The sequence below is a fragment of the Artemia sp. Qi Xiang Cuo genome, chromosome 11 (genome assembly GCF_049724085.1).
Source record: "Artemia sp. Qi Xiang Cuo chromosome 11, ASM4972408v1, whole genome shotgun sequence".
Taxonomy (NCBI): Eukaryota; Metazoa; Arthropoda; class Branchiopoda; order Anostraca; family Artemiidae; genus Artemia; species Artemia sp. Qi Xiang Cuo.
Window position 1 is genome coordinate 15,392,174 of NC_142804.1, and position 24,789 is coordinate 15,416,962.

Genomic DNA, 24,789 nt, shown 5'->3' on the forward strand with positions numbered 1-24,789 from the left:
ATTTCTAAATTTGCTTATCGAGGAAGTTGTTTTAAGGTTGTGGAATCATTTGATTCTTTTCCTGTTTTTAGAGGATACACACATGTGCCGGGACACAGGTGCCTGAGAATCCCAACCCGAAATGTTTTTCCGACTCGTAGAAACGTAATAAAAAAGAATACAAACACATTTTTGATGTAATTTTTGAATTTTTATGTAGCCCCCCCCCTCCGAACAAAAATCTTGGATACGACCGTGGGCCAATCAAGATTATTTCGTTTTGTTTGATAACATATCCATTATTGGCCCCATAAAGGGTCTTGTGCACCAGGGTCAAGGCCGTATCCAGGTGGAGGGAGGCTACCAAGATTGACCCCCCCGCAAAAAAAAATGTCAGACTCATAAAAAAGTAGCAATAAATGTATACAAGCAATTTTTTTATATGTTTTCTAAAAAATTCCTGTACCCCCCCCCCAACAAAGATCCTAAATGCGGCCTTGTCGAGGCGGCACCCACTTTCCCCCAACTGGCGTAAATCTCGTAACGCCACGTGTGCCATACAGTTTCACCACGCTTGACACACACTACCAGCTTTATATTATTTCTCAAAGTGGGCATCCCCTTGCTCGTGCTATGTGAAACAGGTGCCTAATAAAAAGCCATAGCCCAACGTATGCCTTTTGATTTCCACCTTGTACCCCACCTCCCCAAATTTCGAAAAACATTAAGCGAACAAGACGGTTACAATGACTGAAAAATTTGTTAAAGTTTAAAAGAGAATCAAAGAATGGCAATTTTTACGTCTCCTTTTAAACTTAACTTATGTTTGATTGAGAGTTCAATTAATATTGACAATGTTAAAAATTTTGCGTAAAAACCATGTGGTTTAGTGAGTGGCAGTTTTCCCCATATGCAGAATAATTTTGTTTGTTTCAAGTTTTAACGTTACCCAGTATTTTTGCTGAAAAAAATTAAAATTCTAAAAATTAAATTTCTAGCTCTCATTCTTTACTCCAAAATGTTACTTCTGTATAACTATAATTCATGACTAATTCCTAACTCTGAAGCATCTATTCTACCATAAAAGAGTTTAAAATACCCCCCCCCCCCGTAAAAAAGTAATAAAAAAGCAACAAAAAACAAAACAAATAAACCGGCATTAGTTTTCAGGGGGAGGGGGTAGCAAAAAAAATTTACAGAAAAAAACAGTCTTATGCATTTTTGTTACCTTTCTACGAGTAAGAAAATTTCGGGGGGGGGGGGGGGGTTCAAACCTGCCAACATACACCCCTCCCCGTGGATACGTTCTCGTGCGTAGTTATCATTTACTGTATTGAAATATATAATTACTCATAACCATTGTTTTGCTTTACGTTTTTCACGTAGGCTAAATTGTTTGTCACTTTCTCGTTTAAAGAATTAAAGGTTTTTGTGTTAACCATATTGAAGAATTTTCTGTTTTTCATTTGGTGTATTTAGTGTATAGAAGTGTATAGGTGTATTTAGTGTACAGCCAGAAGTTAAATGTCCCACTAGGCATGTGCCATGCCAACGTAAAAAATTAATGAATTTATTTATTGCATATAAAATAGTCCTTCAGTAACCAAAATTCAGTTTTTAAATAAATGCATAGTATACTTTGTCACTTTCGCTTCGAATATATATATATATATATATATATATATATATATATATATATATATATATATATATATATATATATATATATATATATATACGGAAGTACAGGGAATGTGAAACAAGAAATAACAAAATAAATAGTGTTTCACTGAACAGCAACTAGAAACTGCAAAGCAGCCAATCCTTTTATGTAATTTGTGGTTGTTATCGATTTCAATCAAGCAAAAATAGATGGCATTAATGTCATTACTAAGTAAAAAATAAAATGAACTACGTAAAATGAGTTACGTTATAATTGTATTTACGTCATATTAATAATAATTAAGCTAGGAAAAAAACAATCTGTGACTTAAAACGAAAAATATGAAATACTAATTCATTCACATCCGAAGGTTCGACACAAAGAACTGCAGGTTCGTAGGTTCGAGGCCAAACAAAAAGTTAATAATATTTAATAAAAATGACACGTTTTTTTACACGTGAGGGTGACTTAACAATTCGAAAGATCAAAAATTAACTTCGTATTAAATTTTAGTGAATACGGTTAACTAACACCTTTAATCTATTAACTTCTACGCAATCATCAATAAATTGGGAAAGATGGGGGCAAATGATCAAATTATGAATATTAAGGAATTAACTCTCATATTTTAATTATTACTCCTTAAAATTGCTCATATCTTAATAGTAGTTATAATGTGGATTAAGGCAATGGTTAATGAACGGTTACAGGTTCACAGTTCATTCGTACTAAACTTGAAGTAATTACGTATTAAACCGTAATCTCCACCGGGAACGCACCCCCGGATACAAAAATCTTAATGAACAATCCAAATACTTCTTCTTCAAACCAAATCTAAATCCATGTCTTCTAAAAATGTACACGACAATCTGCATAATTTTTAACTTAGCTCATTGACCCGTTTAGAATTTTCGTCTCATAATGTAATTATAACGGCCAAGAAAACCTCGAGTTGAAGTGTTTAAACGCGTTTAAACACGTTTTAAACGTGTTAATAGGTAGTAATATCTTTATTAAAATAAAAATGACTGGGTTTTAATAAGATCCAAGGACAACGAGGGAGGTGTATACAGGGTCAAGTTCTTGATGGGAAGTTTCTTCTTGCCCTTCTTTTTCATGAAGACAACCCCTTCCCCAGTTGCTCCTATGAGGCTTATATATTATTTAAAAAACTTAGTTCTTGGTTTAAAAACACTGAGAGGGTGGAAAACCCGAGGCGATTTGGTGTGAAAGCATTTGATTTGATAAGTAGTAAATTTGTTTTTCAGCTAGTTTAGGGTTCATTCCTAATCCAGATTGCTTTAAAACAACTGAAAAGTGGCCTAAATCCCCCTCCCCCCAAAAAAAGGTTAGAAGACAATGTGCATAAAGAAATTATTAAAGATTAATTGTTTGAAAACAATATTTTTCTTTATACAGTGCAACATTGAAAAAAAAAAAAAAAAGTTTCCGCCCATTGAACAACAAAGAAGTTCTAACGTTAAACCTCAAACGGGATAATTTGGGGATAAAAGATTTATGTTTTTTGTCCTCTTTTTCAAACAGGATACAGCAATTTTGGAAAAGAAAGCAACAGATTTTCGAAATTTTAGCCTGAGGGTGTCTTTTGGGAAACAGAACTTTTCTGTCAAAACTTTCCGTGAAAAATTAAAAATATCTCCCTTCAATTTATTATTTATCACTCACTTTTAAGATTATTATATATATTGTCCTATATCAGATATCAATGGATAATTCCTCAGTTAAGAGGCGGCATCATAGACGTCAGAGCGCTGAAATATCTCAATATATGCGAAAAATAATTGATTGCATATATAATTGATTTTTTCAACAACATTTCATGGAGCCCTTTGTAAATACTTTTACAATGCGTGTTACAATTAATCTAACACCGTCTTAATTAATCATAAAAACTTAATTGAGTAATCTCATTTAATCTTAACGTGTTACAATTTGCGTAAAAGCAAAAATATTCAAATTAATTTAACTACGATCAATACTCAAACATCTTTCCTTCTATAAATTTAAGTTTTTTGTAGTGTTATATGTAAATTTCAATAATGTCTTATAAATTAAAGTACTTTCCTCCAAGAGCAAAATCTGCTTCTTTCACTCAGCTATTCATTTTACTTAACAATTAGAAGTAAATAAATTGAAATTCCTATATTACTAATTAAAAACGTTTCAATATTACTAATTAATAATCTAATCAAGTAACTTGTTAAGAAATAAGCGAATTACATTTTATAAGAATTGCCAGGTACGCAAGCCCGTATCCAGGGAGTGTTACCTGATTTGAATCCCTCCCCCGGCAATTTTTGTCAAACCTGTAAAAAAGTAACCAAAATACATTTAAACGAACTTTTGATACATTTGTAATTTTTTATACCCCCCCCCCAAACAAAAACCTTGGATATGTCCTTAATAGGAATTTTTTTTAGCCTTCCACTGACATTGTCTATGACACTTAATGACTGAAAGGAAATGAAATCTACTGAAATGAAATGAAATGTACTGAAGTGAAACTCCCTCTTCTTCCTTCAAGAATAGATTTTATCGCACAAAAGCATTCCTAATTTGACTCATTTCTAGGCGCATTGCGCACATACTTAATAATTTCAAATACTGACATATCATCACAAATTCTCTGTAGTCCAAAGAATTACATTCATTTTTTTTCGAATCATGTGTCACGTCACATAACGAAAAGTGCCATATATTTAATACGACTTCAGTAACTCGTTGAGCAATTTATAGACAAGTTTATTAAGTCAAAAATTCTTGCAAAAATTGGCATTAAGTAAACAAAAAGAAAAAAAACTTTATCACTTTCAAAAAATCAGAAATAATTACTATTAACGCAACCTATGAAATTTACCAAAACGAAATTTACAAAATATTAAAATTCGATGTGGAAATGACAATTTTCGGAAGACAATATACTCCTCAAGGCCGTATCCAGGGGGGAAGGGGTTAGGGGGTTTGACCCCCCCCCATAAAAAATTCTCTCCGACTAAAAGTAAAAGTAAAAACGTAACAAAAATGCACATAAACAAATTTTTGATGCGAAAGTTTTTTCAAAGTTTTTTCATAACACCCCCCACATCCCAACCCGAACAAAATCCTAGATACGGCCTAGATAATCCCTCTGTCATGAAGTTGAAAACGCCCACTATTTGCTACAACTTAAGTTTTACATTTTTTTATAATCATAAATGAAGATAAAATGGCTTGCGCGGCTTGCTGTTTCAAAAGATGGCACCCACGCCCCCCGAATATAACACTTAAAGGAACCATAAATAGGCGACAATTATGGTTGACCATGGAAGGAGGCAGTCTGAATACTCTTTCTTCGACACATTGGACAACTATCCAGAACAACACAGGATAAATCGCCATACGGAGCCCTGATTCACGCCCTGTCAAAAGGAGTGACTTCAATACGCTCTATCAGGATGGACTAGACTTCAGTATATATAAAAAGCAAAATTAATTCAAACTAAATTTCAACTAACAAAACAAGAAAAGAAAATTAGTTCAAATTAAATTTCAAGAAAAAGCAAAATTAATTCAAATTAAATTTCAACAAGAAAAACAAGAAAAAGAAACAAAATTTATCCAACAATAGTTGTTTGCAAGAACGCACACTCTATCCTGCTAATCAACAACGGTTAAAGAACGGTCTAAAATGGAAACTAGGAAGTCACTATATCGAGGGGTTTTTGCAACCTTGGGCATGCCCCTCGGGGGTAAAGCAAATCGATTAAGTAGGGGGTTGAGGACTAATAGATTTTTAGGATTTTTCACTATATGGACCACAAAATTCATTATAGGTAGATATGGACTAAGCAGCTGTAATTGTGTGGGATAAGGCGGGAGGGGGGGGTAAGAGATACTTTATAAGTGAAGATGAGGATGGCTATTCAAACTTTCAAATTCACTTCTAAAACCTAACATGAAACTAAGTACCATGTCAGCGACACTGTATTAATAAAAAATAATATCACCATATTTTTCATGTCAAATTTAAAGTGTAAACTCCGAGTAAATAATTTCAAATTAAATTGTAAAACCTGTCAAATAACTAACAGTAACAAAAATAGTTCGGTGTCACCCAGGTAGTTCAATTTCAACGTCAATTTTCTACAGCACACTTTATTCTCACTAATTCAGAAGTTAATCTGAATGCTGTCTTGAAATTTGGCAAGCGTGTACAATGCAGCAATTCCAATGAATATTCCCAAATTTTGAAGGGACAGAACTTTTAAAGCACTACCTAACGATTCTTTGCTGGCTTCTTCGGCAACTTCATTCAACTCTGGCACCTGAAATTATTTTATTCATTAATGTTTGCTTCACTTATTATTACTGCTTCTTTTTCCTGACACAAGAAGCAGAATATTACCTGATTTTTATTAATAAGAACAACTTAATCGAAAAAACAAGCTAATCAAAAGACTTCTTCTACCCTCCCAAAAATGTTTAGTACTGAAAATTAAAACTATTTACTAGCCGGCTTTGCAAGCTCTTGACAAGAAAAGATCCTGCTACGTCGGCTCTTGATACACACAGATCCATTTTTTTTTGTAAAAATTGAATTTTTTTTGTAAAAATTATGCTTTGTTACTTAAAAAGCACATAGACTGTGTAATTTCCTTTCAAAACGAGCGCTTCAGAAACTCACCATGATGTTCCAGTTTCCCGCTGGCGGCGACAAACAAAAGGGGACACACCATTGCTACCAATGCACAAAAGTGACTTTCTTCGTTGATCAAGGTGGGGGGCTGTAAGTTTCCCATAGAGTTTTTGGCAATGGCAATCCTAATGGTGTACTTATAATTTCGATCCAACGCCGTTTTCAATGAGTTTCAGCCTATTTTTGAGATTTTCATGTGTTGGCTTTTGTATGAGATTTTCAACAGACTTTTACTATTAAAACTAGTCAAGATAATAGATACCATTCGTGAATCAGCTGCAAATGGCATTTTTTTGGCAAAATTTTGGTTACTACGGGTCGTGGTTCGTTTACTAGGTTGCAGGTATCACTGAAACCATTAAACAACCGCTTCGTGAGCAATTGGTTAACCTTCATTTTGCAGGCTGAGAAGCCTTGCTTCGCTCGACAGTTCGGGCCTTCAGTCCTCATATCGGTCGGGTATTTCTAGAAAGGACTTTTCTTCTTAGAGAATGGATATGCCTAGTTGTTGCATTTCCGTTTGATTTGAACTAGAGTTGTTGATCAGACGCTAAGCTACAAGCTAGTCACAGAATATTGCACTGAAAGAGCTAAAGTCATGACTGGTATTCAAAGTCAGCTCTTTTAATTTTTTCAAATGACATCTACAAGGATGTATCCAGGATTTTTATTCGGAGGGGGGGGGGGGTGTTTTATTCGTGAGAGGGGTTACAAAAAAAACTAATAAAAACGCATTGAAAATTCGTTTATGTGCATTTTTGTTACGTTCGAACAAAACTTCCTGGGGCGGGGGGTCTCAAACCTCGCATTAATCAATAAAGCGGCATTATTCTGAACCGCCCACAATCTGTATGGTCTAATTCAGGATTGTCATCACTATTTAACTATCTAGTGTTCGTAGCTGACTAAACCTTCCACAATATAGCAAATATGAAGGAACCAAAGAAAAATAAAGCCCTCTTAAAACTTTAAAGGGAAAAAAAAAATGTTTAGACTTCCGCAGTATTTCAACATTTCTGACAATTTTCCAACCAATAAGGTCGGTCTGAACTCGGATACTGACACACTCGCCAACTTTAATCCAATCGTATTTCAATTGTATATTGTTTTTTTTTCTTAGTTTTAGATTTTATCTAATTTTAGGTTAGTTTAGATTTTATCTTTGTTCTTAGCGTTGAAGACACCATGATTTACACAAGCGAAATACCCGCATCGTTTTAGTTTGGCTTTTCCTTCTCCAGGCCGTAGTCCCATTTGTTTCCTTCAACTTGAGTTTTTTTTTTCTCTTTGTTTTTAAGGTGTTTCCTAGCGCAAGTTATTTGATGGGTGTCTGTCTTGGCTTTTCTCTGTCTACAGCCATGTCTTGATGCAACCTATGCAACCTACTGCAAAATACTTGATAACTTCAATTCAGGCATGCCTTTCCAAAAACTAACAAACAAGTATGTGTCCAATAAGAGAGTCATGCATACTCCTGCCATTTACCCGTGCCCCAGCCATTTAAACATTTGCCTCTCAATTACTTGGACTATCTGTCTTGGCTTTTCTCTGTCTACAATTAGCCATGTCTTGATGCAATCTATGCAACCTACTGCAAAATACTCGATGTCAAGCTTAATACTCCTTAACTATGAATAGTAGCTGCATGTTCTTCTATGCACAAAATAAATTCAGACAGTAAATCCATAGGCATCTACCGTTCACCGTACAACATTCCCACTTTGGATATTTGAGAATCGAATCGCCTTCCGTCTGAATGGCAACACTAAAACGTTTATTATTATCAGCAATACTAGGGAGGCTCAATTTAGAAAATTCAGTGTTGTGTGCTAACTCCAGTGATATTATACTTAAACAATTATTCAGGTAGTTTATATTATATAATCAAGGAATAACAGCAGTCTGAGAACTGCTAAAAACATAATAGCAACTCAAACACCTAAACCAAGAGCATTGTTTACATTGCTCGTTAAAAATAAGCAGAATGTTTATTCAGGTTTTATATATATATATATATATATATATATATATATATATATATATATATATATATATATATATATATATATATATATATATATATATATATATATATATACACAATTAAGGAATAACAGGACTCCGAGAACTAACCCTTGTGGTACTCCACACTTTACCTTCATTTACACAGATTTCTCTTTATAGATATTCACAAATTGAGATCCAACCTCAAGAAAAGATGAAATCAAACTACTACCAAGAATACCAACGTGGTGAAGTTGCGATAAAAATAATATAACCACAGTATCAAAGATCTTCATTATAGTTAATAGCACAATATAATGCCCGAGTCACATTATGGCTACAATGGTCGATAATACCGAAATTCCGTACCTCTACGGCACCAATTATGCACGCCACATTTCTGGAGTTGAACATTTTTCAACTTTCAAGGATAAACATTCTGGTAGACCAACCAGAGTCAAGGATTAAGGGATACTTTATTGAAACTAGAAAACATGGAAACTGGAAACATCAGTTTACTAGGTGTAATAGGAATCTGACACAGTGGCAGATCCAGGGGAAGGGCGAATGGGGGGCCCCCCTAAAATAGTCTGAAGTAATGTAATTTACTTAATTAGCGCAATTTTGCGTTAATTAAACTTGCTCCTAGTGCAAGTTTATCGGATCAACCTATTTCACCCCCCCCCTCCCCTAAAAAAATCCTGGATCCACCACTGATCTGACAAAAGATAAGACGATATAGTATTACCAGAGAATATTTAAGAATATATTAGTGTTGGTAACAACACTTGGCTTTCCAAACTAATTTTTGGCCATTTTAATTTTTTGCTTCTGAAATGTAAGTGTGATGTTAAAATCAAGAAAAAAACCCATGGCATTCATAGAAATCGACTTTTTATCAACAGATTTGACTATGGTAAAGCTCCGGAATAAAATAAACAATAAAAAGAATTTTCTGTGGTTAAATTAAAGATTAGTTACGTAGTTAAATAAGCTAACGACGTTGCAATTAACTAGTTAAAAAGTGAAGTTGGATCAAAAACAAAAAGCATGTTCAACAAAAAAGTAAGGTGACATTAAAGCGAAAACCGAATTAACTCGAATGGAACATGTTAACTCATACTAGAACACATTTTGAAGAAGCAAGGGAGAGGTGAAGAGTAAGTTTTGAGTAAATTAAGGTGGGGGAGAAGCGTTCACAGCTGTATTGACCTCAGGTACCTTGGTGCTGCGGGAGCTGTTAGTAGTAATAATATTTATTTTTCTACAAAGCACATACATCATTAGAATATTAACAAATTAATTCTAGAATTAACTCAGTCCTGTAGTGGCGCAGTGGGTTTGATCTCAGTTCGGTAATACGGGACCCAGAGATCGAAATCAGCTGTAGCAACACACTGCATGGCCCGGAATTTGATTCCGGGGATGAGATTATGCGAAAGCGTCTCCATATTAATCCAAATAAGAAGAAGAAGAATTAACTCGAATGGAACATAGATGTGTTTTTTATACTTTTTTGGTGATAATTTGTTAAATTTTTTTAAATAACGGAAATTTCAAAATACCGTTTTGAAGACAATTGCTTGTTTCTAGCTTCAGTAGGTAAGTTATATATTTAGTCCAAAGCAATCAAAAATACCCAAATAAACAGAGTTTATAATATACGCGTTAATGAAAAAAAAATTGACAGATGACATTTTTCAAAGAAAAGTAAAGAGCTACAATAAACCAAAGACGAGTAGAAATAAAGTGAGATGGTATATCAAGCGTACAAACACAAATCCCTATCAATAAATAAATAGACCTAAAATGAACAGAAATTACAATACTCAATTCAGACTTAAAACGAATAGAAGTTACCGCAAACAGGAGTAGGGCTAATACCCTCTATCCTTTCGAAAGACCAGAACGCCATTCCGATTTATTGAAAACAAGTTTTATTTCAAACTGTGTGGTTTTAATTGTCGTAACATCAAAAAAAGAGAGAGGAGAGAGAGAGAGAGAGAGAGAGAGAGAGAGAGAGAGAGAGAGAGAGAGAGAGAGAATCCCTACAATAACCAAGATTACTGAAAAAAACGAATGAAATGTAGATTGGAAGTTTAATATATATTTATATTCGTGCCTAAAAGTATCTGCAATTTTAGACTTATTAAACTTACAAAAAGAAACGTTTAAAATGTATTTGTTTTCATTCAGTGTGTGTTTTATTAAACAGCGTTAAACAACTGGGAGTAAACAAAAGAAAGAGACTGGAATTTGCTGCTCAACAATAAAGGCGCAAACAAAGCTTACCATATCTGTCAGTGAAATGTAGAGAAACATTCCACCCGCCAATGCAAATATATACACAGACGCTTCTACTTCGCCGAGCATAATCCCAACAGCTAATCCTACGTAGCATGTGCAAGCTGATAGAAAGTTGTACCATAGAGCCTGTTTCATTGACATCCCTGATGCTAACAGGACGGCAAAGTCACCTTTATCAAGAAGAAGAAGAAGATTAAAATCCCTGACAGTAGAAGTGTCTTGAAGCAGTATTTTTATGCAGCGAACTCATATCACTACTAAAAAAGAAATACAAATATACTAGTAAATAAAATAACGACTCTTTAAATTGTGACTAACATTTTTCTTACAAGTCGAATTCTCAGCTTATTAACTGACAAATCGAACTCTTTTCTCGACAAAAGAAAACGATGATAATTCTTGAGACACCCATTTTGTTCAGCATCATTGAAATATCCAGAAATTATGTTTTTGAGGGTGACAATCCCCCCCCAGCCCACAGGACAAGGATTGTAAGTTATGCCATGGGGGCATATAAGGCTTTTAAGCAAAGGGTGATCGTATAAACCTTGGAGGGGGCTCATTGGACTGCTAATCAGAAGTTCTAGTGCCCTTTCTAAGAGTCAAACAAACCTAAAAATCACTACTGAAAACCTTCATGTATACCGTTATCGATAAAATGAAGTGGCGTAATGCTATTTTAGGAATACGAGCAATAATGAAAGAATAACGATAGAAGGATTCCTAAGAACTTAAAAATAAAAAAGAAATTTTTAAAGACACTTCTGGATCTGTGAAACACAAACGATGTGAAATATAGATCTCTGATTTATTTTAAAGTTTAAAGGTTGCCACAGTAAAAAAAAAAAAATTAATAAAAATGAAAAATATTGCATGATATGCCTGCTAATTGGTGTGACTCACCAGACTGAAACCCCTCTCCCCACACTTGTGTAAGCATCAAAATCTTGAAAAAAAAATATCATATTTTGCCGTGAAACCAAGTTGGAACCCTGACTTAACAAACAAACTTAACAAATTTGCAGGTTGTCTCAAAATTTTTGGCAAATGATTAATCTAGAAGAAAAAGCCGGAGTATATTAAGGGGCGACTATCAACTCTTTGCCTTAGGTAAGGAATCGACCGTACCACCACATGTGGTAAATATATTTTACAGCCACTGCAAAATCAAAGTTTATATTTCAAATTTCAGGAAATGAGTTTCAAACCGTGGACTCCCCCCCCCCCCCCCTCCAGCACAGTCGTTCTTGGAATACCAGCAAATAATTTCTAGACTGGGGATCCTTGAGAGTAATTATGAGTCACAATAACTAAGAATTAAGAGTTCTGTTTTTATTTCCTTAGATCCCTAGGGAATCCCTATTTATTTCCTTAGAAACCTGCCACAAATACCAGGAGATGCCAGTTAATATGCTAGCAAAATCGGATTGGGTGATAAGGACTCTTTACAAGATGAACTCTAATGTAAACAGATAATCAAACCTAATTTTTCTTGACTGAAGCAAGGACAATGACTCTACTTTAAAACGAGCGGTAATTACGAGCAGAAGTGCATGATGTTCAGTGTTCATGGTGTTCAAGCAAGGACAATGACTCGACTTTTAAACGAGCAGTAATTACGAGCAGAAGTGCATGGTGTTCAGTGTTCATGGTGTTCAAGCAAGGACAATGACTCGACTTTAAAACGAACAGTGATTACGAGCAGAAGTGCATGGTGTTCAGTGTTCATGGTGTTCAAGCAAGGACAATGACTCGACTTTAAAACGGGCAGTAATTACGAGCAGAAGTGCGGTGTTCAGTGTCATGGTGTTCAAGCAAGGACAATGACTCGACTTTTAAAACGAGCGGTAATTAAGAACAGAAGTGCATGGTGTTCAATCACCCCCTAAATATGTCCTGCTTGTTTTAACAGGGTAAGAACTTTAGTGAAAGCATAGAACACATGTAAAACCAGCATTCAGAACTTCAAGATTCTCTATACAATCTCCGGAGAGCATACTCATGTCTTTATAACTACATTTTTTTTTTTTTTAGCACAGGTTCGTTTTCAGAAGCGACTACGTCTAAAACATATTTCTTGGCCTAAATATTTTTTTCATAAAAATAATTATATCAAGAGGGAAGGTAAAAATTGTTAAATATTCAATTCTAAAAATCTATTTTTTGCACAAAATCGTTTTCAGAAGCGACTAGGTCTAAACATGTTTCTTGGCATAAATTTTGCTTTCATAAAAAAATCATATCAAGAAGGAAGGAAAAAATGGTTAAATATTCAATTCTAAAAACCAAAGTAAACTTCTGGTATACTCCAGTTTTCAAGTATTAAAAAAAAGACAAATTAAAGAAACCAAATTTGACACCTTTTCTTTAGTTAGTTGTAATTTCAGCTTTTGCCTTTTAGAGAAGCAAAACAAGATTGATTTATTTTTATAAATTAATAATTTATTAATAAATTATAGATTATTCCTAACGAGCTTCTGTTGCCAAATTTTAACCGCTAAAGCACCCCCAGTTTTATATAAAAATAGAACCTGGGGTAGAATGTTTGATCAGTTTTTATTAATGATTTAAGCTTTTATCAAGGATCCATATCAGATTTTATGTGAAGTTAAACTGTTATTTATTAGATTCTCAAATTCTGTGCTTAAGAAAACAAAAGACTGATGGATGAAGAAATTCAAAAGCCGGAGTTTTATTTGTGCTTATTTTGGCTTAGAGGAGCTCTTTACTTTTCCTTGAAAACTTTTTTGTAAAAAAATTCCTTTAAGCAAAGAAAGGTCAGTTTGGTTTTAGATCACCTTCGCTCAAATTGTGATCTGGGTTCTGTCTTATGTTCTGTCTGGGTTCTGAACACATTTTTGTGTTTAGCAGTGTGTTTTTTTTTCTGTATTTTTCTTTTTTTTTATTCTTTGAGTCATATAAAACCGAAAAGGGAATGTATAAAACTCACCAAGCTCGTGTGGTAGTTCTTCACAAAGGACTGCCACAGAAATACTGATTCCCGTGTTTATGGATTCAGAAAAGCCTGCACCAATTGAAAGGCCATCAATAAAATTATGCAAGCCATCGCCAAATACAATCATCCATGCAACTGTAGCTATCGCATTTTTCTCGCCGATTTGAGTGAAATGTTCATGACCGTGATGGTGCTTCTTTGGCTTCTAAAATATGAATAAAATAGAAATAAGTAAACATGTGTAATGAATAAATGAAAAACAATGGATGAAAAACAATAGAATAAATACATACAAACTTATACCGAAAATGACAAATAACATATACACATAAGAGTAGTCGGCAATAACAGGCATACATCTACAGACAATGAAGGGGGGGGGGGGAGAATATCCTTTCCATCGGAGAACCCACCTACGAACGTTTATTTTAAACAAACTAGAAAATACCAAATCAAATCTACCCCACATTTCCCGGGAAACTGAACATCCCCCTTCCCCCACAAACTTCTTAGGTCCCCCATAAAATTTTGGTTTTTCACTCTTAGACCGTCCAAAATCATAAGACCGTCATACCCAAAAAGTTCGTTTTTAAAAGTTAGATACCTATATGAGCACCAACCCTTTCCTTCGAATCCTCTAGATGTCTCTTCCCTTTGTTTCCTCTCTTTGCTTATGTCCGTTTGTCACCCAATTTATTTTCAATATCAGCTAGTATATTCAAACAACAATTGCTTTACTCGGGGAACGTATTATGATTCGAGGGAATAGAAATGGCGCAAAAATAAATGATTTCTTTCTTTGGATCCGTTGAAGCTTACTTTTTATTAGAAAGCCCCAATGTCAAATTTGTGAAAAAACGTAGTAAAATATGGACAAATAAAGAAAGGACTCTAATAGTAAAATTAAACCCAACGTTGGTTGGGTAATAATAGATGGCATTGCTTCTTTTTTCTTTGTTTTTTTTTTCAGGCAGACTTTACTTTCATTTTTTTTACCAGCTCCTCATAATCACCTTTTATATTCTTACATTTTACTTCATACTTCATTTACTATTTACCTTTTACCATCTACCTTTTTTACCATTACCTTTTACATTCTTAAATTTTACTTCGTACTTCATTTAACCACTTCATTACAAATGGTAATGAGCTCTCGTTATTCCTTTACGTATAATTGAAAAGGTGTTAAAGGGTAGAAAACTACCACTATTACTACTAACAACTCACAGCAGCACCAAGCCACCTGAGGCTAACTCCTCTTCCACCCTAGCCTATTCTTAGCTTTACTCTTTACCCCTTCCCAAGAAGCTACAATCTCCTTGAAGTCCTTTCTTATGACCTCTCCCCAGCCCATTCGGGGGCGAAATGCTTTTCGTTTGGCCACAACAGGATGATCAAAAAGCAAAATAATCAGCAATCTGTCATCCTTCATCTGTAAGACGTTGCCTAATCATGTTAACCTTTCTTTCATTCTAGATGTAGGAAATGGGATCAGACGACATATTTCGTACAGCTTATTGTTTGACATGCGGTCAGTCAGACGAGTCCCTACTTCGGAAATTCCCATGGAAAACATTTAACAAATCTTTCAAAGCCTTTCGAGTCGGCTGTTTAAGCCAACTGAAAAATTAGTGGTCGCTCGTTAGGCAGGATCAAGAGCCTGCGGGAGTTTTTCGTATATTCGGACACAAATAGGACAAGCAATGGCTAAAGTTCACCGAAGAATTGGCACCAAGACTGGCCATCATGGGAGATTCATTCAGAAGCTTCGTTCGGATGCCGGGTGAGACGAAAAACGGCTGATCCCGCTGCAAGTACAAGCAAGTAAGTAGTTTCGAGTTGACCATTTCAGAGCCATGTTTGACCACTGTCATTATCAGAGCTTCCAATTTTAAACTTAGTCCACCGACTTATCTTCAAGATCTTGGCTCTTCTACTTTTTACATCGTCTCCATATCCACCATCTTTACAAATAATACTACCCAGGTAAGTAAAGCTATTCACTTGATCCACTTTCTTGTTACACACTCTTGTAAACAGTCACCAGGTATACAAAAAGACTATTGGATATCAATGGTAGCAATAGATGAGAAGACCTAGATATCTGGGTTTTACCTGCCGTTTATGAGTTTTTCCTATCATTATTATTATTAGTACTGATTCTTTGGGCCCCATTTGACCCGGTCTAGTTTTTGTTGAGTGATCGGAATACATTATTTGCTGAAACATTTCACTCTCTCGTTCTTTCACTCCTCTCTCTTTTTCCTTTTTTCATTTCCTTTTTTATATATTTAGTTATAGTTTATGAGTTAATGCTTAAATAGTGTGTGCATCTTCGTGAAGGCTATGGAGCCTTCATGAAGATCAATGGCTTGCATCTGTTGTACGATTTTTAGTTTGTTAGAAGATGAAAGGTATATTTAGAAAGCATGTTCTGTTTTTTAACAGAAAAAAAAAATTAGAAAAAGAAACATAAATAAAGCGACGCAAATTATTTTACGCACTATGTTTCGACACAACTTCCGCAATTTTCCAGGCATTTATCATGACATGTACAAGCTTTTGTATCCCCCCTTCAAAGAACCAATTTTCCACACTGAACCAATTTTTTAATGCCAAATGAAAATGACAGTGAAAGCTGAAAAATGAGCCATATAGTACCATAAAGGCAGATATATACTAAAGAAAACTGACCCGTTTCTGTGGATGCTAGAATTACGCAGACTTATCTAAGCTTTGGCACGGCTTCTGAAGACACTAAAGTTCAGCTGGGGAGGGGGGAAACCCGGAACCGGGGGGCAGTACCCCCTGCCCTATAGCCAATTACACCATTACCGTTTGGTTTCAGGTGTATCATATGCAGCCCATGTTAAATCCACCAAGACTATCTACAATAAAAACGAATCGCCACCCTCGTCATTATGTCAACAGCGATGAAGAGCTTAGAGAAAACGTTACCACATGGTTGATAGCACAAGTGGCAAAATTATAAAAAAAGAGGGTGTTAAAAACTTATATCACGCTAGGATAAATGTTTGGAAAATTGCGGGAGTTATGTCAACAAATAGTGTAAGGGTTGTAATTTTTCGTAAAATTTTTAGGGGTTGGCCTACAGACAAATAGTTTAGTAATTAAGGAAGATTTGTGACCATTTTCTTTGAAAAATACCAATTTAATACATATAGCAAGGTTTTGGGGGAAAAGTGTCAATTATTTTCCTTTTATTTTTTTTTATTCAACAATTTTTGCATTATCTTTTTTCTTTTCTTTTTTTGGAAACTTCTTTTTTCAGTTATTTTTCGTTTTTTCTTTTTTATTCTTATTTTTCCTTTCTTAGATTTTTCTTTCATTCTTTATTTTTTACTTATATTTTCTTTCAGTTTTCTAATTGTTTTTTTTTCTAATTAAAATTTTTTTCTAATTTTCTAATTTTTAAAATAAAAACGGAATCCACTTTTTGAACATACCTCGTATATCTTATCAAAGGCATGAAGAAATTTTTGCTGGTGGCCAGAAGGAAAAAGCCCAAGAACCTCAGAAAAACACCCTATAATACTATATTCTATAATATAGAATTATGTACAATATAAAAATTATATAATATAAAATTCTATAATAAACCAATAAAATGTAATCTGAATTAACCTTGCGAACTAAAGTGTAATTTGAAAGTCAATTACGATAATTATATAACAAATAAATACCAAATAGTAATAAAATTATAACAATAACAAAGCGCTAAAATAATAAATACATACGAAAATAAATATTAAATAAAAATAATAACAGAATGATCTATTAATAAATACCGAATGTCGCAGGTGGCCGTATCCAGGATTTTTGTTCATGGGGGGGGGGTATTTTTTTCGGGGAGGGTGTTTTAAACAAAAAAAACTTTGAAAATAGGGGGGATTCAAATCTTCCAGCCCATCCCCTCCCTGGATACAGCCTTAGTTGTAGGATACCACAACAGGTCACAAGGTATTTTACCGATTCAGCCAAATGCTAGAAGGTAATAACTGAATTTCAGGATACGAAATTAGGTGAACCAAAATTAGCCCTGCTACACAACGCCATGATAACATGACTTAACTTACCTCTCTATGTCCGAAAGAGGCTTTGATGGCCTGCTCTTGAGATTCATATATGTCACCTGGTGGAATTGGAACACAAAAGTCGTCTAATTTTGTATGATCTAACGCCTGCAATTGGTGATTCTCATCAACTCCATTGACCTCCATATTATGTTTTTCCCCATTAAAGTTGGATTTTCGCTAGAAATAATCGAGATCATGTGAGGAAAAAATATCAAAACCAAATTTATAAGAAAGAGACGCTAAAGATATTATAAAACACTATTTTCGCCCGATTATTAGGAAAACACATTTTCACCCTGTAGAAAAACACATTGTGTAAAAATCCAAAACACATATTTGACACCGGATGCAAAACTGAAATACTTGGGGTAATTTATTTTATGCACGGTTTTAATGGAAAAAAATTCGTTATTATATGCTGCTAGATTTTTATTTTATTTGTCATTTGTATCGAATTAGTTGGAGTTATTTGTATAGAATTCAAATTTTAGGGATGAGCATCATCCGACAGTCCGAGATTCGAGCCTCTCAACACTATTTTTTCTTTAAAGCATATTCGGCAAATTCCAGTTGCAGAACCGAAATGTTCGGGTTTACTTATTGCATTCGGTGTCTTAAATTAAGAATTTTCTTTGTTATACTATGCTTCGTTCTATTCATTTTATTTGTTATTTATATAACATTGCCAGACTAATCTTACTCTAAAATTGAAGATTAGGGACGAGCCTCATCCGTCATTACAAGATTCGAGCCTCCCAACACTCGTTTTTCTTTATTTTACCCGTCCTACTTTTCAGGAGCAGTAATCAGGGGCGTATCAAGGAAAAGGGAGTTAAGGTGCTCAAGCTCCTTTCCAGCGGTATCTCTTTTGGCAAAGAATTTCCTCAACACCAAAAAAAAAAAAACTAGGCATTTTAGCAATTTTAAGGGTCAATGTGAAAAAGTGGCAAATCATTAGTCGGGGGCACAAATTTTCTTAACAGTAGTGACTTTTAAAGCTTTCTCCCTTGATTTCGTAAAACAAAAAGTGATTGAAAACGACACACCCTTTCCTCAGAACAAAAATTTAATCTTAGCCCTCCTCCATCCTGATGAACCATACGATTTTCTGAGCATTCTTGATAATCTACTTAATATTCTTGAGAGCTAAATTCTCCCACTGCTTATGATGCTTCAAAACTTTTCCTTGTAGAATTATTCCTAAATCTTAACCCTAAATAAAATCACGCAAGTCTGATGATCAGTCTCCGGAATAAGCTTTATCTAACTATTTCTTAAAGGCGTCAATTCATAGAAATTTAGGGGGGTTGAACATCTAGGGAAGGGTTTTTTGCTTTTTTTCCATTTTTTCAATGAATAATACAAAAAAAAACTTAATATCGTCATAAAACCCACACCAAAGAATGTTCTGAAGAAACGGTCGTGGGTTGAACCGGACACCTTCAATTACTCAGACACTATTTGGTGAAAAAATCTACAATAATTGGCAAGAGTGCCATCTAACCTTTATTTCTCAGGGAAGAATTCCTAGTTTGGTTTATTGATCCTTTCAAAAACTATACTGCAAAAACTATTTTAAGGTAGCTCAACTTTTTTTTTTCTGGCACCTTGCACATTGTTGTGCTAAGTTGTAAGTATAATTTTTGGCTTGATTTTTTCGGCTTGTTTCTCTAAATTATTTGGTCGTTCTAGAATCGTGGAAAGGTGCGCTGTCTATCTTTTCTTTACTGCTCTTAGTCCAGATAAGTTCCACTGTCGGATTGTCGTGGGGGGTTGATCCGGACATTTTTTTGGGGGTTGAACCGGTGTCCGGTTCTACCCTACATGGGCAAGAGTAGATGAGTTTTTTATTTCTTTGCTTACGACCATGAATCTTAAATCTTAAATGATTTAATTTTATACCTCAATTTATGAATTAGTTTCCCTTTTAAGTAAGTAAAGTGACTGATTGTGAAAAACACCTACGTGGCCACTTCAAATTTTACCAAAATAACATCTACTGGAATAAAATAAGAGGCAAAAGATAGCTTGTGGATTTCACCAGCATGATCAATCTTCTCTCTCTCTCTCTTACTCTCTCTCTCTCTCTCTCTCTCTCTCTCTCTCTCTCTCTCTCTCTCTCTCTCTCTCTCTCTCTCTTTCTCTCTCTGTGCTTATAAAGACTGGCTTAATACTTTTTTGAAAAGAAACCCCAATATCTCGCTTCATGCACCTCAGCCCACTAGCCAAGCCAGGGTAAGTGGTTTCAACAAAGTAGTTGTTTCAAAGTTTTTGATAATCTACTTAATATCCATAGCAGGCATCAATTTACAGCTGAGCGCATATGAAATATCGATGAGACTGGCGTCCCAACGGTTTTGAAACCGCCAAGAGTTGTGGCACCAACAGGAGTTAAACAAGTACAACAGACCGTCTTTACTGAGCGAGGAGAGAATACAACATTGGTTTGCTTCATCAATGCAATTGGAGGACAGATTCCAACAGTTTTTATTTCCCCACGAAAACAATTGAAACCTGAGATGGTACGAAGAGGTCCTTCTGGTTTCCTTGGCCTCGCACACCCGTTTGGTTGGGTAAACGGCGAAACTTTTTTGTTGGCTCTACAACACTTTTGGGAGCATTGCCGCTCTTCACCAACCCCACTAGGTGGGGTTATTTCAGACACTTTGGCCAAAATTATAAATGCAGTTTCTGAGAAAATTCAAAGAATAAAAAATCTAGAAAAAATTTCAAGAGTTCCTTATTCTGAGAGATATCTAGAGAAAATCATCGACAAATGAGATATTTGTGATCGCCCAATTTTGCCCGATTCAACCCCGACCTTCCCAATGTATCACATAACAGCCCCATTATCGCCATACAATATTCGGTAAAAAAAAACATTATTGTCATTGAACAATAAACAAAAGATTCCCATGTCACCATGATAACCAGATAATCACCATGAAATATTTGAAATAAAAAATAATTACCGCAATGTGCACAAAGTCGCTACCAATAAATAAATTAAAGTTTTTCTCAAAAGAGTTATTTGATAAGTACAAAAATATGATCTTAGCCAGAAATTACCTTAACAATGTTAAATCAACGCTACTAATGTGTTAGTTTCAGCATTCCAATAAAAATATAATAGACAGTGAATGACAGAATATACTTGTCAGAGCCAACGCACTCGCGCAGGTTTGACTTAACTTACTTTGACTTATGTCTCCTGCCGGGCGCTGCTCGGCGTAGAGAGTGACGTTTGCCTCCTCCATCCACTTCGGTCCATGGCAAGCGTTTGCACATCGCTCAACCTGATATTTGCCATCGTCAGGAACTCGGACAGGCTGTCAGACCATCGTTTTTTTGGTCGGCCGCGAGGTCGCTTCCAACCGGCTTTGACAGGGTCGAAGTCATGGATCGTTTTCGCAGGTATGTGTGGAGGCATTCGAAGTAGGTGTCCGAACCATCGTAGTGTTCGCTCGGCTGCTTGGGTCGAAAACCGAGACTGCTTGGTGAGCTGCAGCAGCTTCTCATTGCTGACGAATTCAAGCCATCATAGACCTTCGATCCTCCTCAGGCTCTTCGACTGAAAGACATCAATTGCCTTGAGGATTGCGGCTGAAGCTTGCCACGTTTCAGCTCCATAGAGCATCATAGAGCCGACCAGGGCGTTGAAAATCCGCAGCTTCGTTGTGCGACTGATGTTTGGTTTTCGCCAGAGGTGACGGTTCAGTCTGCCCATGGCAGAAGACGCTTTGGATATTCTCGCTTGTAGTTCAGAAAGAAGCGAGCCATCTGAAGAAATTATTGAGCCCAGGTAGGTGAACCTTTGGACAACTTCGATGCTAGTGGTGCTATCCAGGCTAACTGTAGGATTGGCAGCAGGGGAGGATGGGTCTATGGCCATAATTTTCATTTTAGTCCAGTTTATCTGCAGTCCTACTTTTACAGCCTCTTCTAGAATTCGAAGCGCTTCCAGCAACGGCTCCATGGAGTCCGCTAGAATGGCCAAAGTCATCGGCAAAATCAGCATCTGTAATGACACGATCTCCAAACTAGAATCCAAAGCTGAGACGTGAAGTAGTCCTTGTCATAACGTAGTCTATGATGACATTGAAGAGCTCTGGGGCCACTGCACATCCTTGGCCCACTCCTGTCGTGATTTGGAAGAACGGGCTGCGGCGGCCGTTGACTTGAACACAGCTCTCCGTCCCATGGTGTAGAGCTTTGAAGAGTCTGCAGTATTTCTCAGGGAGGCCTGTCGATTCTAGAATCCGCCAAAGAGCTTCTCGGTCCACTGAGTCGAACGCAGCACGGAAGTCGACGAAGGTAAAAAAAGCTTTTTGTCGGAACTCCGTGGCTTTTTCTATAGGTTTAGTAAAGGCTAATGTGAATTATTTCTCCCCCCCCCACTTCGTATAGAAAGGGTTGGTTCGATCGGAAATTGAAAGTTCTAGTATCCCTTTACAGGACCCAGTGTAATTGGAGACCAAACAGCACATTCCTTGCCCGTTTGTGCCCTGAGTGAAACCTGATTCATTTCTCCCGGCATTGAATCAAAATTTTGAGGCATCGATTTTGTTAGGAGTAGTTTAAAGGTTTAAACAACATGCAACATGACCTAAACAGCCCTAGGGTAAAGGACCCTAAATTGTACAACGAATGAGCCAGTTGTACCATTTGTCAAAGATACATTTTGGTAGAAAAGATGGGAATGCCGCATATTATTAGCGCTGCAATCTTGGAAGGAATTCAATTATTTATGATTGGAAGTAAAAACTGGGCATTTGAGCCACCAAAAACTCCGATTTTTCTTGTGCCCCTGGACGCAACTGTACATCCCCTATAGTGTTGGATTAAAATTTCTAAACAGTGATTTTGCCACAATATCCAAAATGCCTAAAATATTTGGTTTTTGGGACAATTAAACCCAAACAATACAGGTCATGGTGGCTTCAATCCATAAAGAAGACATAATATTATGTAGGTTTTCAATCCAAATGATGGAAAATCACCTTCCACCTGAATTTCGGAAGGTTAAAATAGGACAGGACAAAATCTCAATGAGACAATTAAAAATACTTCTTCTAGAAATGAACGGCGATTCTTATATTTGGTAATTTCACTCATTGGGAGATGGCTTCGATTTCGGTCCAGGTTTCGTTTTATACTTTCGTTTTTAATGGGCCAAAACGTAAATAGAAACGAAACACATACACAAATTAAAAATACTCCCGGATGTAAAATAAACTAAATACTTAATTCTGTAATAAACTATATTTTAATACTTGTTCTGCAGTAACCACAGAAACAGAAAAAAAACGGGTGTCATATTTTCCAACATTTGTCTGTTTGATTTTATTGTTAACCTAGAGTCACACTAAAATTTTAATTGTGAAATCACGGTCGTATTTTAAAAAGTTGTCCGGTAAAAATAAAGAGTCGTCAAGGCAAAAATAATAATAACAAATTTTGCCATTATTTTGATATTTAATTGTTTAATTGTGACTTAATTGAGCATTTAGTTGCTGTTATTTAGAATAGAATAGAATAATGCTTTATTTTAAAACTTTTCACAAGCGATATTTCGCCGAATATAAGTTCGTGTCAAAAAAATGAAAATTTTGATTTAAATGATTAAAAATCATAAATGATTGAATCATAAAAATAATTTAATTGTGAAATCATGGTCGTAGTTTCAGCAGTTTGATCAGCTCCTTGCTCTACTTTTGAATGATCTAAGAAAGAATAGCGACAATAAATTTTGCCATTATTTTGATATTTCATTATTTAATTGTGACCTAATTAATTATTTAATTGTAAAACCATGGTATAAGTTCTAGGTCCAAGAAAGAATAATGACAGCAATTTTGCCCTGATTTTGTTAAACACTTATAATTACACCAATGACTGTCAAATAAATTTTTTTAACGTAACAGCAAAAGTTGCAGCCCCCCCCCCCCCATGAAATAAACGCCTGCATAGTACCAAAACGAGAAGTATCTTGTTCTCGTTACTTTCTTCAGGAAGCTTATAGCAAGGAACGTTCGTAAATATAATTTGTTTATTATAATTTTTGTACCTTCCTGATATGAATTGAATATGAAATCCTTCCTGATATGAAATTGGTCCAGCAGCTAAAAAAAAATGCAGCAGCACATCAGTAGAATTACAGAGTTAAATAATGATTTCAGTTCATTTTTATTCAGTCGCCATTCACCTTCCCAGAAGGTAGCTCGTTTGTAAATGCCATAATCTTCAATGATAGTTAATTGCATTTTTTTTTATTTATCGTCTTGTTTTTGTTTTTGTCTTCACTTTTTGGCTGAATATTTTTTTACCTTGTTTTCATATTTATGGTTAAGTTTTCAACTGTTTTCTTCTTCCACTATCCTCTTATTTTAGCGCCGTGACTCAGTTCACGACGAAATTTGCCTGAATCGGGCCTCTCTTCCTTTTCCTAGTAGCAGTGTGACAAGAGTGCCATCTATTAACGTAGTAATGAAAGTTAAAGTATTCATACTAAAGATGGCAAATATGTACTCTTAATTTTGAAATTGCGGTTTTAGATTACAACTTTCTTGATCTTGGTTTTAAGTTTCATTGCTATGGGATAAGTATTCAAGTTACAGTAGGTCGTTTTGAAACAAGCCAAAACCTTTTATGAGACTAACATCAAAGAAAAAGAAAATTTAATACAGAAAGTTGACACGGGAAAGGTTGGATTTTACCTACCAAATGTTAATAGCATTGACTTCAAAAATATTAAGGCTAATTTAAAAAGTTAACTTATATCCATCTAGGTAGCAAACGAAAAAACTCTTCACTTATTTCAATCTTAGTTTGAAATAAAACGTTCAAGAGGCATCTAAGCTTGTTTTTTTAATTCAATTAACTGTACTAATCTTAAGTTAGGCTTAAAATTACTATGTAAAACAGTTTTTGACTTTCTAAGGGTTTAACAACGGAAAAGTTTTTTCACTTGTTTCTTTTATATTTAAATTTTTTCAATATTTCATTTTTTTTTGTCAAGAAAAAATTCTTCACTTATTTCAATCTTAGTTGGAAATAAAACGTTCAAGAGGCGTCTAAGCTTTTTTTT

The 24,789-nt window shown here is 35.2% G+C and overlaps 1 protein-coding gene across 1 annotated transcript in view; it reads right to left on the minus strand.

The window, feature by feature from the left end:
* Positions 1–4,389: 4,389 nt before the first annotated feature.
* The window catches only part of LOC148946685 (metal cation symporter ZIP14-like), a 54,545-nt gene continuing 34,145 nt past the window's right edge, over positions 4,390–24,789 (minus strand). The window contains exons 3-6 of the mRNA XM_089097085.1: positions 17,703–17,879; positions 13,600–13,810; positions 10,635–10,819; positions 4,390–5,967 (exon numbers count right to left, since the gene is read on the minus strand). Of these exons, the coding sequence (XP_088953211.1) occupies positions 5,812–5,967; positions 10,635–10,819; positions 13,600–13,810; positions 17,703–17,879 (729 nt within the window). The 3' untranslated portion in view covers positions 4,390–5,811. The remainder of the gene's footprint in view (positions 5,968–10,634; positions 10,820–13,599; positions 13,811–17,702; positions 17,880–24,789) is intronic.